This window comes from Callospermophilus lateralis, chromosome 10 (genome assembly GCF_048772815.1).
Source record: "Callospermophilus lateralis isolate mCalLat2 chromosome 10, mCalLat2.hap1, whole genome shotgun sequence".
NCBI lineage: Eukaryota > Metazoa > Chordata > Mammalia > Rodentia > Sciuridae > Callospermophilus > Callospermophilus lateralis.
This window is the reverse complement of record NC_135314.1, coordinates 10,497,804-10,518,341: the sequence shown is the minus strand read 5'-3', so window position 1 is coordinate 10,518,341 and position 20,538 is coordinate 10,497,804. Positions and strand designations below refer to the sequence as shown.

Below are 20,538 nucleotides of genomic sequence, written 5' to 3'. Positions count from 1 at the left end.
GAGGGATTAGAGCAGGGTTCTCACTCTGTAGTTATTATACATAAGAGGCAGAGAGGAAGCTTCACTAAAATTCAGATCCTAGATGCTACCTCTAGATATTCTCATTCTATGGTACCATGGAAGGCCTGGAAATGTCTTTCATTCATGTCTAGGTAATGCTGATTCAGGGGAACAATGGACCCCAATCTGAGGCAAACTCACTAGACCCTAGATTTTTTTTAGAGACTGTATGCCAGTGCAGTGGTTCTCAACTTTGTTGGGTGGCAAGAGTGGGGGGCATCCTCAAGGGTACATTTGCTGCTGGAGTTACAAGCGTGTGCCACAGCACCTGGCTGGAGACACTTTTGATTTGTTATAGTTAGGAACCATTACTGGCATATAGTAAGTGGGGACACGTGCTTAGCATGCTTGAGGCCCTGAATTCAATCCCCAGCACCAAAAATAAATAAATAAACAATGGCAGAAGGTTCTTAATAATTTTAAAGGCCATATTCAAGTTGGGCATGGTGTTGCATGACTGTAATTCCAGCAACTCCAAAGGTTGAGGCAGAAGGATAGCAAGTTCAAAGCTAGCCTGAGCAATTTAGTGAGGCCTTTGGTAATTTAGTAAGTCCCGGTCAAAAAATGAAAATAATTAAAAAGGGCTAGGGATATGGCTCAGGGGTTAAATACCTCTGGGGGGTTCAATCCTCAGTACCAAAACAAATAAATATACAAATAAAATAAAAATAAAAGAGCAAGTCATACCAACTTCAGGATTTTGATTATCTCTGAAAATCCTTAGAGTAGGGATGGTGTTTCCAAGATTTTCATTTGAACCACTATAATAACAAAAAATTTAAAAAAAAGGAGAAAGGAAAAGATCAAATTATAGGAAGTGGAGAAATAAATTATGACATTTCCCATGCTCTGCAGACTATGAGAAAGATGACTTGTTTTTCTGGGTATGGTTATGGAAAGGTGGCCACTGTGTTTTGTGAATAAACACGTCACGAAACTATGCTCAAGAAAGGATAAACCAATTTGCACTGCCAACATATTTTGATAAAACATTACTAATTTCTTTAACTTTACCAAATATGTCCCCACACAATTTCTTCTTTATAATTGCAGCCTTTCCACCCTTCTAGTCCACAGAGCTGATGGGACAAATACTAGTTACTTTGGTTTGCCTGGTTGTAAAATCCTATTTGGGGGAGAAGGAGGGCTAAAAAAATTAAAGAACATTTTTTTTTTTTTGGTAGTAGAGATTGAACCCAGGGGCGCTTAACCACTAAGCCACATCCCCAGTCCTCTTATTTTTCATTTTGAGATAGGGTCTAGTAAGACTGGCTTTGCACTTGCAATCCTCCTGCCTCAGTCTCCAGAGCTGCTGGAATTACAGGTGTGCTCCACTGTGCCCAGTGGAAACATTTGAGAAGAATTACATCTACAAAAGCCCACTGAGTGGTGGAAGACTAAAACCTTTCCACTATGGCCAAGAAAGACAAGGATGTTAGAGCTCTCCACTTCTAGTCAACATTATAAGGGAAGATCTAATCAGGGCAATTAAACAAGAAAAAGAAAGTGGAGGCATGCAAATAAGAAAGAAACCTATGTTTGCAGATATTACTCTATATACAAAATCCCCTAAAGAACTAATAAAGAAAACTATTAAGGGCTAAAGAAAAGTTGCAGAATATAAGGTCAAAATATATTTCTATATGCTAGCAGTAAACAATCTGAAAAGGAAATTAAAGTGATTTTATTTACAATAGCATAAAAAATGCAGTAAATTTAGAAGTTTACTTCTCAGAAAGTTGCTCTTGATGACCTAGATCTGAAAAGAGGTCAAACATACATCAAAAGGGTCTTAGTTTCATAGCCAACTGGGAAATGTAAACTGCAACAATGTGAAAGCAGTATCCACTTACAAAAGTGGTTAAAATGGGTGGTGGAGAACCAAACCATATGCTAGGCAAGACTGTGGAATAATCTAAACTCACATTGCTGGTGGAAGTGTAAATTGGCCCAATGATTTTGGGAGAAGGTTGGGCTGTATTTGCTAAAGCTGAACATATGAATACTCCCTATCCTGGTAATTATACTTCCAGCTATGTATATAATAGAAATGTGAATATAAATGAACCAAATACACATGGACAAGGATGTTCATAGCAACAGTAATAGTAATTCTAGACTGGAAACACTCAGACTGGTATCAATAGGATGGATAAATTGTGCTGTATTCATATTCAGAATGATTATTTACAAATATATGCAACAATATGAATCTCATAAAACTAAAAAAGCAAACAAAGTCACATGAATTGGGGTTGTAGCTCAGTGGTAGAGTGCTTGCCTAGCCCATGTGAGACACTGGGTTAGATCCTAAGCATTGCATAAAAATAAACAAAATAAAAGCATTCTGTCCATCCACAATTACAAAAAACAGACAAAACAAAACCAAAGCCAGATACAAAAACAACAAGAAAAGTACACCTTGTAGGGTCCTGTTTATATAAAACTTAATATCAGGAAAAACAAATTAGAAGTCAGAGGAGTGTATTCTTTGCTGAGGTGCAAGTCGGGTAAGAGTGATGACTAGAAGGGATAAGAAGGATGATTCTAGAATGCTGGCAATGTTTTTTTAGTTGAGTGCTGGTTCTCAGATGTGTTTACGTTGTGAAAATTGGAGTGTTTACTTATGTGGGTACTACTTTAATAAAAAATTTAAAAATATATATGCATTTGAAGACCTGTTATAAATCTGAAAACAAAGTCAAAGTATATGAAAAGCATTTAATCCAGGCAAGGTGGTGTATGCTTGTAATCCCAGCAACCTGAGAGGCTGGAGAATTGCAAGTTCAAGACAGTCCTAATAACTTGGTAAGATCCTTAGCAATTTAGAGACCTTGTCTCAAAAATTGAAAAAGGGTTTGGGATGTAGATCAATGATAAAATGCCTCTGGGTTTAATCCTCAGTACCTCAGAAATAAGACAAAAACAAAAACACATTTAAACTGATGTAAAAGTTATAAAGAAAAAAAATAAATAGAAGCATGGGTAAGAACAGCCAAGAACTTAGGAAGACCCTGTCTCAAAATGAAAAATAGCTGTGGATGTGATCCAGTGGTTGAATATCCTTGGATTCAACCCCTAGTACCAAAAAAGACAGACAGACATAAATGACATTAAGATTTTAAGTTTATATTAACTTTTCAAATTTACCATCCTGATATCAGCCTCTGCTTGTATTACAGTATGATTTTACCCAATAACTTTTTCTTTTACATCTTTCAACTTTCTTTATACTTTTTGGCATTATACATGTGCTTAATTATGTTTGGACTCTATTTCACTTATCTTGACCCTCTAATGCTAGTTTTTACTATTTTTTGTACAAAATGGCTGTTAATTGTTTGCTGTTGTTCTAAATTTGAATTTTATGAAACATGGTCCTCAGTACAATTCCAGGAGGGTGCACCCTGTTGTACAGACAGGATCTTAAGTCACATCCACTTTAGCCTGCCCAGAGGTTTAAAGATGGCAGGCAGCTTGTTCACTCAGCTGTGACAGCCAAGAAATGTGGTACCAAGATTGGTGTTTTCTGTGTAAATCATGTACATGTCCAATATGGTGCCCTGAACCTTTCCCTTCCAGAAATGCACATCCAGAATGGGAAATGACTGCCCTCCCCTGCTCAAGATGTATTCTTTGAATACTGAATTTATAATTGGGAGAAACTATGAAATAAATGCTAACCTCTGAGTGCCTCCCCCTCTGCCAAGCACTGTTCTTAGCACTTCACATGCTAGATATCAAAATGACTATGAGATAGATATTTGCCCACTTTAATTGATAAGGAAATGGAAAACATAGAGGATGTGACTAAAGTCTTACACTTTTATCTGGAAGTAACTGAACTCTTCCTTTAATCCTCTGGTGATTCATAAGAGCATAAATGTGTCAATAATTAGAGGAATGTTTAATGATATTAAAAGTCCCAAGTAGAGTATCCCTTAGAAATGGGAGCGATCCAGAAATCCTGACATTATAAATTATGACCAGGATAACCAGAAGTCTTGATTCTAATCATTATACACACAATATATTCACTTGACCTTGGTCAGAAGGAGGTTGGATACTTTCACACATCAGGCAATCAATCACATGAATAGTACCCAGGTGATGCTCCAGGAATCTCTTTATACTTCCATGACTAAATGTAATGACAATGTAGGCACCAGCATGGCTTTGAAGCATATAGTCAAAGATCACAGAACATGTAACTTATAAAAAATAGAGGTGATACTGGTGAGAAAAAGAAAAAGAGGATAAGTTCGGTATCTTGTTTGGCTCTGAGTTAAGGGGATTTTTATTTATTTATTTATTTTTTGGTACTGGTATTGAACCAGAGGTGCTTTATCACCCAGCTACATATCCAGTTCTTTTTATTTTGAGACAGGATCTTGCTTAGTGGCTAAGACAGGCTTTGAATTTGCAATCTTTCTGCGTCAGCCTCCCAAGTTGTTGGAATCATAATACATGCCAGCATGCCCATTAAATTAACAGAATTCTTAATAACTAGTTTGATTATAAACACAATCTTCCAAACAGGCAAAACTGGAAAGATCATGGGAGATGTCTAGGATATCCTGCACAAATTTTGTTTTTAATGATTCTCTATTAAAAAATGGTGAATGAGGTTATCGGTGAAGTCTTTTTCTGTTAGCAGTTTTTCTATTAGGTTAAGTACACGAATAAAAGGCACCAAGCAAATAGTCATAACTCTTTCAAAACTTGTTCCATTCCTAAATTAGGAGGCTTCATTTCTCTTTGACCCAACAGATCTTGCCATTTTCTCCAAGCTGTACAATTCCACTGGCCACCAGCTGGAGGGCTGCAGGAAATATTTTATGTTCTGCTAATTTTACTCTTTCAGACAAAGTTGCAACAGTGTCACCCCTCTTAACAGGAACAGCTTCTTGTAAAATAATTTGTCCAGCATCTACATCTTCCTGGAAAAGAAAAATCAAAGTTTTAAACCTTACTTTCTAGCCAGCACAGTTTATAGCTAAATATTAATCCTATCACTTTGGTAGAAAAAACACATACTCACAGCTACAAAGTGTACAGTGCATCCAGTAATTGTGACTCCAGCTTCCAGGGCTTGCTCATGAGCATTTGAACCCTTAAAAGAAGGGAGCAAGGAAGGGTGGATGTTCAGCATTTTTCCTAGAAATTAAGAAAGCATAATGGTCAGAATTTTAAAATCCTGTGTATTCTGCTAAAAGAATATATATTTTCTTGCCTAGAACCAGAAGTCAATAGGAGCTGGATTTTCAAGATGGGTGTTTTCTTTGTGTAACATGGAAATAAGGCAAAGGGAAATACAGTTCTTGTCCAAGAAGGCCCTAGCAATAGTCACAGGCTTTGCATAGTCACAGGCATGCTGGGGAACTCTGAACAGGAATCTGCAGTGATGGGGAGCTAGCGGGGACGCGGGGAGGGAAGGTCTAAGCTGGATGGAAGACTTCTAATAGCAATGTGGTGTGCCCACCAGTCAAGATGCTGGATTAGTTAGCTTTGTGTGTCTATTATCACCAAAGGAATTGCCTGTTTTATGTACTGACACCAATGTTCTAACTATATTCACCTAAGAAAGCAAACTCTTTGGACAGAAAATTCATTTATTTCCCAAATATGTACACAGAAAAGGAAAACAGGATACAGTCAAAGCTTTGGGTAAAAAAAGGCAAAGACACAAGATAGTAGGTGCTTTTTGGCAACATCTTTTTTGCCATCTTCTGGCAATGGTCTGTGTCTCATAGGAGAGGATGCCTCTTCATTTTGGGATACAGGAAATTACTTTCTCTTCCTTCTAAAACAAGTAAAAAGGGTCTTCTGAATACTAATTTAGAAGACGAAATATTATCTTTGCAGTAATCTAGAACAAAACTAAACTATATTATAAAGAGTAATTTATTATAGTAACCCTAAGAAATTGATAGAAAACAGGTTAATAAATCATCATTGGGTCATCTTTTGGACTAAAGCAAAGGAAATTAAGACCTGTGTTAAGTAAAATGTCACAGTATTTCACTACTGCATGGTAAGTTGACTATTCTGGAGTCCATTTGCACTAGATTTCTCAATCAATACTGAACAACTTTTGCTTACCATTCCATTTTTTGACAAAGGGGCCAGAGAGAATTCTCATGAACCCTGCAAGACAGACTAGGTCTATGGAGAACTCTTCAAGGACTTTGTCAATTGCATTGTCAAATTCTATCCGATTTTTATATAATTTATGGTTAATTACCTGTGATAAAAAAAAGATAAATACAACTTTTTCAATCAGTTACCCAAAATAATCTAAAACATAACCTTTACATTACCACACTACACCTCCTTATGAAGACATACCCAATGGAGAATTACTGAGCAATGCACAGGATCAAGTGGAAAGGGGAGCCCAGCACCCACCCAAAAGCAGAAGTCTAAAGGCCATGTAAATCACAGAGATACGGTCCTATGAGAACTGATTATGAGGTTTAAGTATAGCCTATGTGGTTGAGTGAGAGTTTAACTCTGTAGATATCATACTTAACATGCATAAGGTTGTGAGTTGAATTTCCCAGCACCCCCCAAAATCAATCAAACAAACAAAAATAGCCCACAGGACTAGTATTTTTCCCAAGAACTTACTCTGGTTGGGATACCAGCTTTTTCTGCCTTATCTAAACCAGCCACTGCGGCTTTGTTGGAGATAACAACAACAATGTGGGCGTAGCTATTTGGATCCTGAGTACTGTCTATGAGTGCTTGGAGGTTTGATCCTGAAAAGGGAGGGAAAAAAAAGTGAACTCTTCTTAAAAAAAAAAAAAAAAAAAAAGATATGTTCTACATTGAATAGGGAGTGGTTAAGTTCTCTGAAAACATGTCTTAGAAAAGATTGACAATACATGAGGCTTTTAAATTCTACTCCTCTTGGGATAATGGATATTGTGAAAAGCAGGTTCTAGAGTATATATAATTGCTCCTGCAAAATAACATCTTGGCTAAGGGGGTTGAATGCCCTGAATTAAATCTCTTCAGCACACACACACACACACACACACACACAAAACAAAAACCAAAAACATATTTACAAGCATGTTCATAATAATGTTAACTATAAGAGAGGTAAATAATCATGTTATACCTATCTGAGAATACAATACTCTTATTTTACCCCTTATCCACAAAGGTCAAACATAAGCTTCTTATTCTTAATACTACTAACAGTAAAAAACCCTCTAATATTTTAAGACTTTGCAATGACAAAACTATAATACAAAAAAGAAGTTGGAATTTTTATCCTTTCTATCTTTTCTAGTCTTTCTCTAACCATCTTTCTCACGTCCTCTACTTTATGCTTAGGGAGCTGTCCCAAATTCACAAGTGGGAAGACTAAGGAAGCTGAAATGATAGCACTCCTTAATAATTCTCTCTCTCCCAGACTCTGCTAATAGTAGCCTTACAATCTGAAAGAGGTTTCTTTGTGTTGGTTGGGTGGTCAGGGAGGAAGAGAAGAGCTCTAGAGCTCAACATTGGAGAAGAAGCCATGTCTTACCTGTTCCAGATATTAAGACAGCCACTCTTGCCTTTTTTGGTTGGGCAGAAAAGTGATTTTTCAAGGAGCTGTTCACTGACACTGACTTGCTCATTTGCATGGTTTCGAGCAGATTCTTGACTTTCACACGAGGGGAACCTTCATTACAAATACACCCCAAAATAAGTAAAGAACAATTGTGAACTTACAGGAATAATGGAAAGAAAAATTTATTTTTAAAATATCTTTATTTTTTATATGGTGCTGAGGATTGAACCCAGGGCCTCGCACATGCTAGGCGAGCGCTCTACTGCTGAGCCAAAACCCTAGCCCCAGGAAAGAAAAATATTTTATGAAAACTTTAGAATATTTTAATTTATTTTGAAAATAAGATACGCAAGGACTAAAACATTTAACAGGTTTGTAACACTTAATATTACGACGCATTTACAAAAACTTCCCGAAGATAAACATGTGTAATCATCTACTTCAACTAGGAGTTCTAACCACATCACTACGTTGGAGCATATGGTGGATATATTACTGCCTGCCAATGTTCTGCTTCTAATCCCCAAATCTTCCTAGTGAGACCATTCAGGATAATGCTATGAGTTCTTGGCCTTTGTGGAAGGTATGTGGCCTAGCAAGGTCACTCCAAGATGTGATATAGAATGATGAAAGCGAGAGGGCTTTTTGTTGTCAAAAGAGCCAAAGAATGTTATCTTTCTAGTATGAGAACCTGCCAAAAAGTGAAACTTATACACCAGAGGAAAGAAAGGTCAATAGAAGCAAGGTTAACAAGCTCTAACATCATTATTACTATTTGACTGGATTTTCTGCCTCTCTGCCAAATTCTAGTAAGAGTCTCGAATAACAAACAGTATTAGCCAGGGCATTCACTCATTAGTTCTTGAATTTTGAACCACAAAGCAGAGCCATAAGGGCTTACATGCAGGAAGATTCCTTTGGGAAGTGATACTGCAGGGTTCTGTTGTGCACATGGGAATGCTACACAGAGGTGTCAAGAGTCTCAAGGTGAAAATTAAGAGGCATGTGTTATCACTGGGGTGGGTGCTGTCATGATACACCTGGGTAAAGACAGATGCCATAGCAATGGCTGGAACGAAAGGTAGGCTAAAAACTCATGAGACAGGGCTCAGTTATATTTAAGGTTATATGTCTAAAACCAAAGAAGGAGTTACCTTCCGGACATGCAACCACACTGCCAATCACCCAGGCTTCTTCCTGGCACTGTTGAATATCACTTAGAATCTGCCCTGTCTGATCCTTTGATAACACAAGGACAGCTCCAATACCACAGTTGAATGTTCTGGCCATCTCTTCTTCAGAGAGTTGTCCTTCCTGCTGTAACCATGAGAAGACCCTGGGGATCCTCCACGTCTGGGCATCTGAAAACCAGCAAGTTGTATGATTAACTGATAGCTCTGTTATTTTATATCAAGTAAAACTATAAACTGGACTTTCAGAAGTTTTGTGTTTTGGGCATCCATTTATACTTTAGACATTCATAGCACTTTTTAAAAAAATATTTATTTTTTAGTCATAGATAGATCCAGTATCTTTACTTTATTTTTATGTGGTGCTGGGGATCGAACCCAGTGCCTCACTAATGGTAGGCGAGTGCTCTACCTCTGAGCCACAACCCCAGCCCTCATAGCATTTTTTTTTTTGAAACAGTTGGCCAACAATCACACTTCAATGAGGTTTTATGCTGCATTAACTCATTAGATTTTAAAAAGCCATTTTAATGGGTTGGATTGATAGTAGCTGAATTCCAGTAGAGACTGGCATACTAATCTCTAGTGAATACTTAGCTGGATCTTTTTTCTTCTTCTTTTAAATGCATTTTTTTTTTTAAGTTGTAGATGGACACAATACCTTTAATTAATTAATTTATTTATGTGGTGCTCAGGTTTGAACCTAGTGTCTCACATGAGCTAGGCAAGCGCTCTACCACTGATCCACAACTCCAGCCCATTAGTTGGATCTTAGCAATGACAAAAATACACTCTAAGTATCATAAAAAAGTAGATGGCTTATACACAGACTTAAAGGAAATATATACATCATTTGAGAAAAGTCATGCTACAGAAAAGGATTATGATCAACACCCTGAATCTCATTTATTTTAAAATTTATATTCTTAGGTCTGCTATAAGAATATATCATGCATTATCACAAATCATACAACAAAAATCTCTAGTAAAAATTTTAGGCCTACACACAAAACTTCTGAATAATGAAATAATTTGGTTGATTTTTTTGAGTCTATAGTTATGGGATCTGATTTCCCAAAACAATACTGAATGAAATTGTTTATGATGCTCCTATAAAAAGGAATATAGCTTTTTATTAAATAATGAGGTTTACTATCAGCTTCCCCCATTTATTTGATATGTCTACAGGATACTTGGTTTTAATTCTATGGAGTTAATTTGTATTATGCAGTGTACGTCTACGAATCTTCTCCCGTACTGGATTTAATTACATTTATATTAGTTGGGAATGTCAAAAAAAATTTTTTTTTTTGGCTACCTGGGATTGAACTCAGGGGCACTTGATCACTGAGTCACATTTCCAGCCTTAATTTGTGTTTTATTTAGAGACAGGGTCTCACCAAATTGCTTAGCACCATGATTTTGCTGAGGCTGGCTTTGAACTCTCAATCCTCCTGTCTCAGCCTCAGGACCCACTGGGATTACATGCAATGCACCACTGCGCCCAGCTGGAATGTCAATTCTTAAAAGTTAAGTTCAAAAGATTTTAGCTACCATGATGTTCACTATGCCTTCAATAGTGAACCCAATAGCAGTGGGGTGCAGTGGTGCATCCCATAATCCTATCAACTCAGAACATCAAGGCTCGAGTTTGATGCCAGCCTTAGTACCTTAGAGGGACCCTGTCTCAAAATAAAATAGGAGGGCTGGGAATGTAGAGTACTGCCTAACATACACAAGGCCTTGGGTTTAATCTCCAGTGCTGCACCAAAAAATCCTTGGGATTGATGACCATACTTCACGTGGTTTAGCTCCTACTTCTAACAGTTCTTTTCAGTAATTCTTCCTCTGAGGGATATTTTTGGTTCTTTCCACTCTCTTGGCTGTAACTATAGCTTTGTGAGTACAACCTCCCGACTTATCTTTGGTCTGATCTCAACTTTTGCTCAGTTGCCTTGGAAGAGACTCACTGAAGATCTTAAGCACTGTAACCTCACTTTCTGCTCCATACTCTCCGTCCTGTGTTAGTGATGTTGCCATCTACTCACCTGCTTAACTAGGATCTTGAGACTTTTCTAGGCAAGAGTTAATTCTCAAATGTTTCTCCCTTCTTTATTCCCTAGTTCTTTCCTCTCTAGTGTGGACTACTTCACAGTTATTACTTCCTTTCCTGGCATGTAGGGCTCCAGCTTATAGCACTTCAATCCTTACATAAGCCAGTGACATGACTCATAAATATGGATAATAAAAAAAGGTAGAAAAGGTTCATCCCAGTTTTCCTCCACGAAACCTTAATGATTAACAAGTTTCCACTTATAATCATATGTGCACTAACTACCTGGAGTTTGTCCCACAGTGTATTCCCCACCCCCCAGTGGTTTTTTTGAACAAAAGTTCCCTTCAGTAAACTTACCTAAATCCACCCCAAATTTCTGAGGGAGAACTCTGGGAATGTTTTCCAGTAGTCCTCCACCAGTAATATGAGCAAAGGCTTTAACATGTCCTGAACGTATGACAGGTAACAAAGAACGGCTGTAGATTTTGGTTGGAGTTAGGAGTAAGTCCCCTGAAGATTAAAGAAATAAGACAAAAACAGCCTATAGGTAAAAAATTAAAATATAAAACAATTCTGAAATGAACAATGAGTATGACCTTGCAAAGACATACCAGTTCTATAATGAAGCCCAAGCAACAAAATCACAGGATAATGTAAATCACAGGGCAATGTAATTCATTCCATTCTAGCTTTCAGTAATGAGACACAAAACACACTAATTGACTACTTAGTTATATCCAAGCAGGAATTAATTTACCTAAGGACTGGTCACCACAACCATCAGGTGCTGGAGAGGAGTACTGTAGGGAAGAGTTTGCCACAATTTTCCTCACAAGGCTAAATCCATTGCTGTGGAGACCAGATGAAGCTATTCCAACAATAACATCCCCTTCAGTGATCCTTTCCAGGTGAGGCAGTTTCTGATCCCGCTCCATAGCACCAACAGCAAAACCAGCTAGATCATACTCTCCAGGAGGATACATGTCGGGCATTTCTGCTGTTTCACCTCCTGGCAGATTAAGGCAAGAGAAAAAAAAAATCACATTATATTTATACATTTGCTTAGGAGACAATGACAGCAAATATTCTTTTTTTTTTTTTAACCTTTATTTCACTTATTTATTTTTATGTGGTGCTGAGGATCGAGCCCAGGGTCTCCCACATGCGAGGTGAGTGCTCTACAGCTAAGCCACAAGCCCAGCCCCTCTTTTTTTAAAAATTAGCTCCAATCAACGATCAACTCTTTTTTTTTTTGAGTTGTAGTTGGACACAATACCTTTATTTTATTTATTTATTTTTTTATGTGGTGCTGAGTGCCTCCCATGTGCTAGGCAAGCACAATACCACTGAGCCACAACCCCAGCCCCAACAGCAAATCTTAACATGAATAGTTAAACACATGGTTATATCCTGTATATAACCACATATATTAGCTGGCTCACAGAATGTGCAACCAAGCATGATTTCAGAGGAAATACTAATTTCTACAAAGGTCAATACCTCTGCAAGTCTATATGTAGCTTCTAAATATCACTACTTTCATAGGATGAATGCTAAGTTGAATATAACTTCATTTCTATATCAGTTTAGCTTAAGAAATATTCCATAGACATCTGATCTTTAAAAATCACTCCATCTATACCATCTTCTAGTTAATGGAGAAGTAATTTTAACCAAGAGTGCCTCAACTCCAAATGCCCTGGCCTATAAAGTTTAATAGTGCAATTTATGATGATATCATATGAAAGTAGAGGCAAGCAGATGCCAAATTAGAAATTGTGCTAGTGGTTAAAGGGCAATTTGTTGGCTTTTGGATCTGACTTGTTCACAGAAATGATAATATGAAAGTGGTTGTTTCATTCTTGTTCACTTACAAATTAATTTTGCTAGAAAGTCCATATAGATAGCAGTATTTCTACAAAACCTGGGAACATTTTATTCTTTGTCACTTCTATGAACAAATATGGTTTGAAATACTGAATACCAAGACCCATCTGCCTTTCTGTGGGGACAATAAACGGGAATAATCCACAAGCCTATCTGTTGAAGTTATTGAGAATGAAGTAGAAGAAAAAGTGGCCAGAGGTTGGGGAGAAAAATAAGCCTGCCTGACAACTCAGGAGTTTGAATTTGGGGAATAAACCCTCAAGGGGGCATTGAGGGCACCAGAATCCAAGAGTAATTCCAACAGTTGTATCTATATTTCATTTGTCACATCCTGTGATATACAGTCTCTTTCACTACCTATTCTGACATTGATCCTGACATCTATACAAGGCTGATATATAATAAGAAGGAGCACCTATGGTTAAAATGGATGATCAGGATCTGGGAGGCACAACTCAGTGGTGGAGTGTTTGTCTAGCATGTGTGAGGTGCTAAGTTCAATCTCCAGCACTGCAAAAAAAAAAAGTTAAAATGGATGATCATACCAAGGAGAGCACATCCAGCCTGTTCACAAGCTTTAGCAATTCCGGCAATGACGGCTTCAGACATATTAAGGTCAAGCTTTCCACAGGAGAAGTAATCAAGGAAGAAGAGGGGCTCTGCTCCTTGTGCCAGAATATCATTTACACACATTGCAACCAAATCTTGACCAATTGTATTGTGTTTATTGCACAGCTGGGCAATCTATAAAAAATAAACATTCACATTTCACATCAGAGAATAACTGCCATACTGCATCTTGTCGATTTATCCATGAGGCTAACAAAAACCAGTGACACTGGCCAGATACTCTTAACATCTCAAGACAAAATAACACTAAATTTTGATAAGCAATGTGGTCTAAAACTATCCCTTTTTATTTCCTAAAATTGCCCTTCCACTCAAAGATAGAACAATATTTTGTTGTTGGAAATATATAAACATTTTATTCATATGGTTTTTTGGTATAGTTCTTTTCAGCTCATGTATGTCTAAAGAGAAAAAATATGTTTTTGATATGCAGTAAATTCTCTCATCTTTCACAAAAAATCTTTATACACAACAGTGTTTACCTTCAGTTTGGTTCCAACACCATCTGTTCCAGAAGCCAGAAGAGGATCTTTGAAACCAGCCGCTTTCAAATCAAAAAGACCAGCAAAACCTCCAAGATCTACGTCACAGCCTATTGCAGACGACACTAATTACTTATTGCATTATGACAGATCAATTAAACATGAATATTCATGCTGCTACTTCTAAAACAGCTGCCTGGAAACTGAGAATGGGAGGGAGCAGCATGTGCTCCAAGAACTGATCAAGAAAGTAATAACATCGGGAGAAAAGGCCTTGAAATATGATCATTAAATGATTTCAAAGAGTTTGTAATAAAAAAAAGGAAGATATAAAGAAATAAAAGTAATAACATCACAGAAGTGCTTTACTTAATATTAGAGACAGAAAGGCAGATAAATCAGGTGTGGTGGTGCATACCTCTAATCCTAGCAATTTGGGAGGCTGAGAGGCCCTAAGTAACTTAGAAAGACCCTGTCTCAAAATAAAAAAATAAAAAAGGGTGGGGATAGAACTCAGTGGTAAAGTACCACTGGGCTCAATCCCCAGTACCTAAGTAAATAAATAAACAAACAAAAACAAAAAGGAAGGTAGCTGACTATGGGTTTACCTTAAGTAGGGCAAGATTTAAAGGAATCTAGCATTTATTTTAAATATAAAGGCCCCAATTTTTTTTAAATTATTTTCCTTCTTGAATTTTTTTTTTTTTTTTAAATAAAGCCCAAATTAACTCACACCTGTCAATAAATTAGCAAGTACAGGATCTGACTTACCTGGTCTGGAGGTGGTTTTTGCTAAAGGCTTTATTTTCTTAACCAGCATATTTCCAGCTGCAATGTCCACCCCAGATCCCTTGTAAGTGAGGCCCCTAAGAAATTGGAAACAATAATAATCAAAACATCACCTTAATGCCAGGAAAAATTATTTTAATAGTAGAAAATAGTACTTAAAGCAGAAATTATCCCAAGTGATTTTCACATTCCTTCGGGTGCTTAAAATCTTCCATAGTCAATGCCTAGCCATATAAATGGATTTGACTGATCTAGTTTAGTGTAGCCCTGGAAAATGAAATGTTTACACAATTTACTTAGTTGACTCCATAGCATCATCTCTGCTGTGAACCATTGCTCTAACTTCATCACCCATTTCTTCTAGAAGTACTTTTTACAGGCTGCTAAATATCTTGATTCTTTGAAAATTTTTGATGTAATATACACATAATAAAATTTACCATTTTAACCATTTTAAGTGTATAGTGGTAGTAAATATTCATAATGTTATACAACCATCACTGCCATCCACCTCTATTTACTTTCATCTTGTGAAATTGAAACTATCCATTACACAGCAACTTGCTAGCTCTTAAATTCACTGATATTTTGCTACAACCTTTCTTGGTTCAACTTCAGTATGGGCAATGTCAGAACCAAGTCAAAAAGTGAAATTTGACAATCCTTTGTGCCCTTCCTTTCCAACTTGGGCGTGGCAGAATGGCTCCCGGAAAGAAGGGTGGCGAGAAGAAAAAGGGCCATTCTGCCATCAACGAGGTCGTTACGTGGGAATACACCATCAATATTCACAAGCGCATCCATGGAGTGGGCTTCAAGAAGCACACTCCTTAGGACCTCAAAGAGATCCGGAAATTTATTTGCCATGAAAGAGATGGGAACTCCAGATGTGCGCATTGATACCAGGCTCAACAAAGCTGTCTGGGCCAAAGGAATAAGAAATGTCCAATATCGTATTCGTGTGCGATTATCCAGAAAATGTAATGAGGATGAAGATTCACCAAACAAGCCCTATACTTTGGTAACCTATGTCAATGTTACAACGTTATAAAACGTGGATGAGAACTAACTGCTGATAGTTAAATAAAGTCATAAAACTGTTAAAAAAAAAAAAAAAGTGAAATTTGGGGTGGGAGGGCAAGGAAGCTCAGTGGTAGAGTGCTTCCCTAGTATATATGAGGCCCTGGGTGTGATCCCAACACCACAAAAGAAAAAAGTAAAAATTAGGGTTTACGTAACTCTACATAAATATTCCTAAATAACCAAACTGAATTCTTAATGTAACCATATCAATTTCTTTATAGTTGAGGATAGTAAGAACAAGATTAAACTTATTTAAAAAGCATAACCAGATAATGATACTCAGTGCATCATTTTTACAGATCAAGTTTGTGCATCTGCATTGTGAAATCAGTAGTTCTGCCTTGTAAAAATGAGAACTTTCAATGGGCATGGTGGTGCACGCCTATAATCCCAGAAGCTCCAGAGGCTGAGGCAGGATGATCCAGAGTTTAAAGTCAGTCTCTGCAAAAGCGAGGCACTAAGCAACTCAATGAGACCCTGTCTCTAAATAAAATACAAAATAGGGCTGGGGATGTGGCTCAGTGGTTAAGTGCCTCTGAGTTGAATCGCCGGTACCAATAAAAAAGAAAAAAAACAAAACCAAAAAACTTTGGTTTAATGGGTTGGAGTGATAGATGAAGAAGTATGTAAGGGTTTATCAGAAACAAGCTGCCAGGGTAACAACTAAAATTGAGAGAACTGGCAGTTAATTCAAAGTCAGCAGCCCAAATTTACTCTCAGAGAAGAAATAAAGTCCTATTGGTTTAAAAAACTTTTTCAGACAGTAACTGGCATTGTGGCATCTCATTTTCATTTTTAACTTAAGGAATGCAGACTAGAGTCAAGATTGTAGTACTTTTGAAATAGGTCATTCCCATGGAATCTGGTTGTTTTGAAATGAGAAATGAATTTTTAGCATGGCATTATATCATGGATTCTAAAAATATTCCAGGGTTTGAATACTAAAAATTTGCTCTAATAGTATAGCTTGAATTAAATTGCTAAAATTTTTTTGTTCTAAAATATATTACTCATAGATGAACTTAACAAAAGCAAATGTAATATTCTTAACTAAAACACATGTTGTGCTGGGTGCAGTGGCATTCTCCTGTAATCCCAGCAGCTCAGGAGGTTGAGGCAGGAGGATCTCGAGTTTAAAGTCAGCCTCAGCAATTTAGAGAGGCCATAGACAACTCAGCAAGACCCTGTCTCTTAAATAAATAAAATACAAAAAAGGGTCCTGGGTTCAATGCCTGGTATCTTCAAAAACAACAGCCAATTAAAAAGCCCCACATGCTGCAATCAATAGTTTATTGATTTTATAAGGAAACAGTTGTACATGTAAGTAAATCATTCAATAAGGGGAAAAAACATACACTTTAGTAATAGCTTAAAATGAGAGACAAGATGAGAGTATCAAAATTTACGTGGAATAAAAATCTTTACTATCACTGTGATATTGCTAAACGTTTCAGGTAAGGAACCACCATGAAGATTTTCCACTTAATTTGAACATTGCTGGGATATGATTCAAAAAACATAGACCAAGAATAAAGAATAGCTCAGTAGAGAAAAAATGATATAGTATAACAGTACAGGAGTAACAGAATGTTCTACAATCACTCAGTGTAGTTCTGAAGTCGTACCATAACTACCTCATAAGATTTTTACCTGGGCTGCTGAAGGAAAGCTATGGCGCGAAAGCCGATGTCTTTCCTGTAAATTGCTCCCTCAAACTTTATAGCAGTGAGTCCCTTCTTGGCTTCTTCAAGGGCAGATATAAGGTTTTCGTGAATGGCTGTTACTGTAAGGACTCTTCCCCCGCTGGTCACCACTCTGCCATTTTTGTAGGTAGTCCCTGCATGGAACACTTCTAGTCCTAAAGCTGTAGTCTCAGAAAACCCTGTAAGAGAAGATTTGATGCAGGATTTCAAATTACCATATTTCACACTGTGGAGTGATTTACCATTTCCACAAGGTTTTTCTTTGGTACTGGGTTTGAATAGTCGTGGTGGTGGTGGGGAAGAAGCCACATCCCCTGCCTGGATTTTTAAATTTTTATTTTGAGATAGGGTCTTGCTAAGTTGCTGAGGCTGGCTTTGAACTTGGGATCCTCCTGCTTCAGCCTCCAGAGCCACTAGTATTACAGGCGTGCACCACTGTATTCAACTTCTTCTTCTTTGTTTAAATTTCTATCAGGCAATTTCTCCCCAAAACAGTCTGTGCCATTTACATTGATGACTAACTGTAAATTATGAGGTCAAACCACTCAAGGTTGTATGCCTCTGTAATCATTCAGAGACCATGTCTTAAATATATCTTGTTGATGTAGTTTACATTAACGATCCTCTCACTTTCCTATGTCTCATTAACACCCTGACTTTGGGAGGGTGGAAGTGAAAGCTTACACTGGGAATACTGTGGAAATTTGGTTGGGTTACTTATGTTTCCTTATATGGGAAGACAAATAGATGGCAGTTCTTTAAATAGTCATTTTGGATAATTTATGACATATCCAACTAGCAATGTAGTATGTTAAAAACTTTTGAAGGGTTTCTGATGGCTTCACACCCTTAGCAAGGGCAAGCATTTGCGTGGGAGGGAGGTCCCTGATGGCACCAGTTAATTATCACATTGAAATTCAACCTCTTATTCCTTATTCACCTGTTACCTCCACACCCTTGGTGTAAGCTCCAGGATAACCTTTACTTGCCATGACGACAGTTATGGCAGTGTGGTTTTCTAGCCAAATGGGTAAAGATGTGCACAGCAGGCCATCTAAGGTGGACTGAATTACTTCATAAAGATCACTTTTAAGAAGTGGGAGGATTACCTGTAAAAACACAAATAACATGGCAAATGATATAAATTTTAATTTTCTTTATAGACATTTTATTCATTGGGGTATTAGTAGAGCTTGTATGTGTTTCTCAAAGGTAATTATTTCAAGGCTGAAAAAATCCTGAGATTAGGATGACACACAACCTCGCCAAAGAAATACTTTATTAAGTTTAATGACTGTTACTCACTTGGCATTCTGGATCACCAAAACGGCAATTAAATTCCAAAACTTTTGGGCCATCCTTGGTCAGCATTATGCCAGCATAAAGAATCCCTTCATTAAAAAAGAAAATCCCTTTATTAAAAAAGAATCTGTAATGAAGACATTATATTATCACTATAAAACAGAAAATAAACAGCTGCTCTATAAATGATGTCAATATCAAGAAGCTCACCTGTGTATGGAGTACCCTCCTGCTGCATGCCATCTACTGTCCTCTGAAGGACAGTATTTTTAATTTTTAGTAACAGATCCTTAGAAACCTAGGGAATATATAGAAATTTTTAACGATAAATGTTATGTTAAAAATTCAACTTGTAAGTGGTATCATATACAACAATGAAGACTATTATTTTTTTACTACCTGAGAAGGTTGAACACATCCCCATCAAGTAGATATTTTAGACTTTTTTTTTGTGGTGCTGGGGATTGAATCCAGGATTCGTGCATGTGAGGCAAGCACTCTACCAATGAGCTATATCCTCAACCCCTTTTGCAGAACAGGAGAGAAGAACTTGAAGAATTAAAATATATCCCATATTCAAAGACATATACTGTCTACTTTCACTGCTTACATACCACATGTTCTTTTTAACAATTCTTCAATGTTTTAGCAAATACATATAAATTTTAATTTTAAGTAATAAATGCTCTGAGTCTGATAAATTATCACATGCAGAGGCTACATTATATGTTCCTTGCCAAATCAAAGATCAGTGCTAATCAATATTTCTAAGTAAAGTAACTTATTAAAGCACCTTCCATTTTTATTATTTTTTTGTGGTATTCCTAAAAAGTCTGTACCATTTTACATGATGACTAATATTTACGACCTAATAGTGCCTTACCACAGAGCTACATTCTTAGCCCTTTTTATTTTATTTTGAGATAGGGTCTCGATAAGTTGCTGAAGCTGGTCTCAAATTTGTGATCCTATTGCAAGTCACTGGCTTTTGCCACCATGCTTGGTTCAGTGTGTATATTTTTGAAGCTCTATAGCTTCAATAATGAAAAACGAAGTTGGGCATGGTGGCATATACCTGCAATCCCCACTTCTCGAGAGGCTGAGGCAGTAGGCAGTAGTTCAGACCAGCCTGGGCAACTTATTGAGGCTCTGTCTCACAATAAGAAACAAATGGTATGGGGACATAACTCAGTGGTACAGAGCCACTGAGTTTAATCCCAGTATCACCAAAACAACCCACACACACGCATCCTGTGTATGTGCTGGGGCCTGGATATCCAGAGATGAAAAATTTCACACTATAAGTACAAGGCTCCCATTGGTTAAAAATTGGGTGTAGAGAGGAGGGGAAAGAAGGATCTACTCACTACATTATAGATAAGTTAAAAAATCATTGGGCTGGGCATGGTGGTGCATGCCTGTAATCCCAGTGGCTCGGGAGGCCAAGGCATGAGGATCATGGGTTCAAAGCCAGCCCCAGCAAAAGCGAGGTGCTAAGCAATTCAGTGAGATCCTGTCTCTAAATAAAAAATACAAAAATAGGGCTGGGGATGTAGCTAAGTGGTCGAGTGTCCCTGAGTTCAATCCCTGGTGCAAAAAAAAATCAAATCGGCAATTTTTGTTCTTCAAAGGCTTTTAGAAGAGTTGTTTTAGAAACCAGAAAAGATATTTTAAATTTAATAGAAAGTAATAAAGTGAGGCATGGTGTCATGTGCCTGCAATTTCAGCTCTTGGGAAGCTAAGGCAGGAGGATCTTAAGTTGGAGGCCAACCTGGGAACATGGTCTCAAAACAAA

At 37.3% G+C, this 20,538-nt stretch overlaps 1 protein-coding gene and 1 pseudogene across 5 annotated transcripts in view; one reads left to right on the top strand and one right to left on the bottom strand.

The window, feature by feature from the left end:
* Nucleotides 1–2,209: 2,209 nt before the first annotated feature.
* Nucleotides 2,210–20,538, bottom strand: part of Gart (phosphoribosylglycinamide formyltransferase, phosphoribosylglycinamide synthetase, phosphoribosylaminoimidazole synthetase) — a 31,963-nt gene continuing 13,634 nt past the window's right edge. For all 5 annotated transcript variants that reach the window (XM_076868709.2, XM_076868710.2, XM_076868708.2 and 2 more), the window contains exons 8-22: nucleotides 18,954–19,041; nucleotides 18,747–18,832; nucleotides 18,382–18,550; nucleotides 17,389–17,620; nucleotides 14,641–14,735; nucleotides 13,870–13,979; nucleotides 13,303–13,501; nucleotides 11,628–11,879; nucleotides 11,228–11,380; nucleotides 8,779–8,985; nucleotides 7,598–7,735; nucleotides 6,691–6,821; nucleotides 6,163–6,304; nucleotides 5,102–5,217; nucleotides 2,210–5,000 (exon numbers count right to left, since the gene is read on the bottom strand). In XM_076868709.2, the coding sequence (XP_076724824.2) occupies nucleotides 4,809–5,000; nucleotides 5,102–5,217; nucleotides 6,163–6,304; nucleotides 6,691–6,821; nucleotides 7,598–7,735; nucleotides 8,779–8,985; nucleotides 11,228–11,380; nucleotides 11,628–11,879; nucleotides 13,303–13,501; nucleotides 13,870–13,979; nucleotides 14,641–14,735; nucleotides 17,389–17,620; nucleotides 18,382–18,550; nucleotides 18,747–18,832; nucleotides 18,954–19,041 (2,310 nt within the window). In that variant the 3' untranslated portion in view covers nucleotides 2,210–4,808. The remainder of the gene's footprint in view (nucleotides 5,001–5,101; nucleotides 5,218–6,162; nucleotides 6,305–6,690; nucleotides 6,822–7,597; nucleotides 7,736–8,778; nucleotides 8,986–11,227; nucleotides 11,381–11,627; nucleotides 11,880–13,302; nucleotides 13,502–13,869; nucleotides 13,980–14,640; nucleotides 14,736–17,388; nucleotides 17,621–18,381; nucleotides 18,551–18,746; nucleotides 18,833–18,953; nucleotides 19,042–20,538) is intronic.
* LOC143408679 (large ribosomal subunit protein eL31 pseudogene) lies at nucleotides 15,358–15,706 on the top strand (annotated as a pseudogene).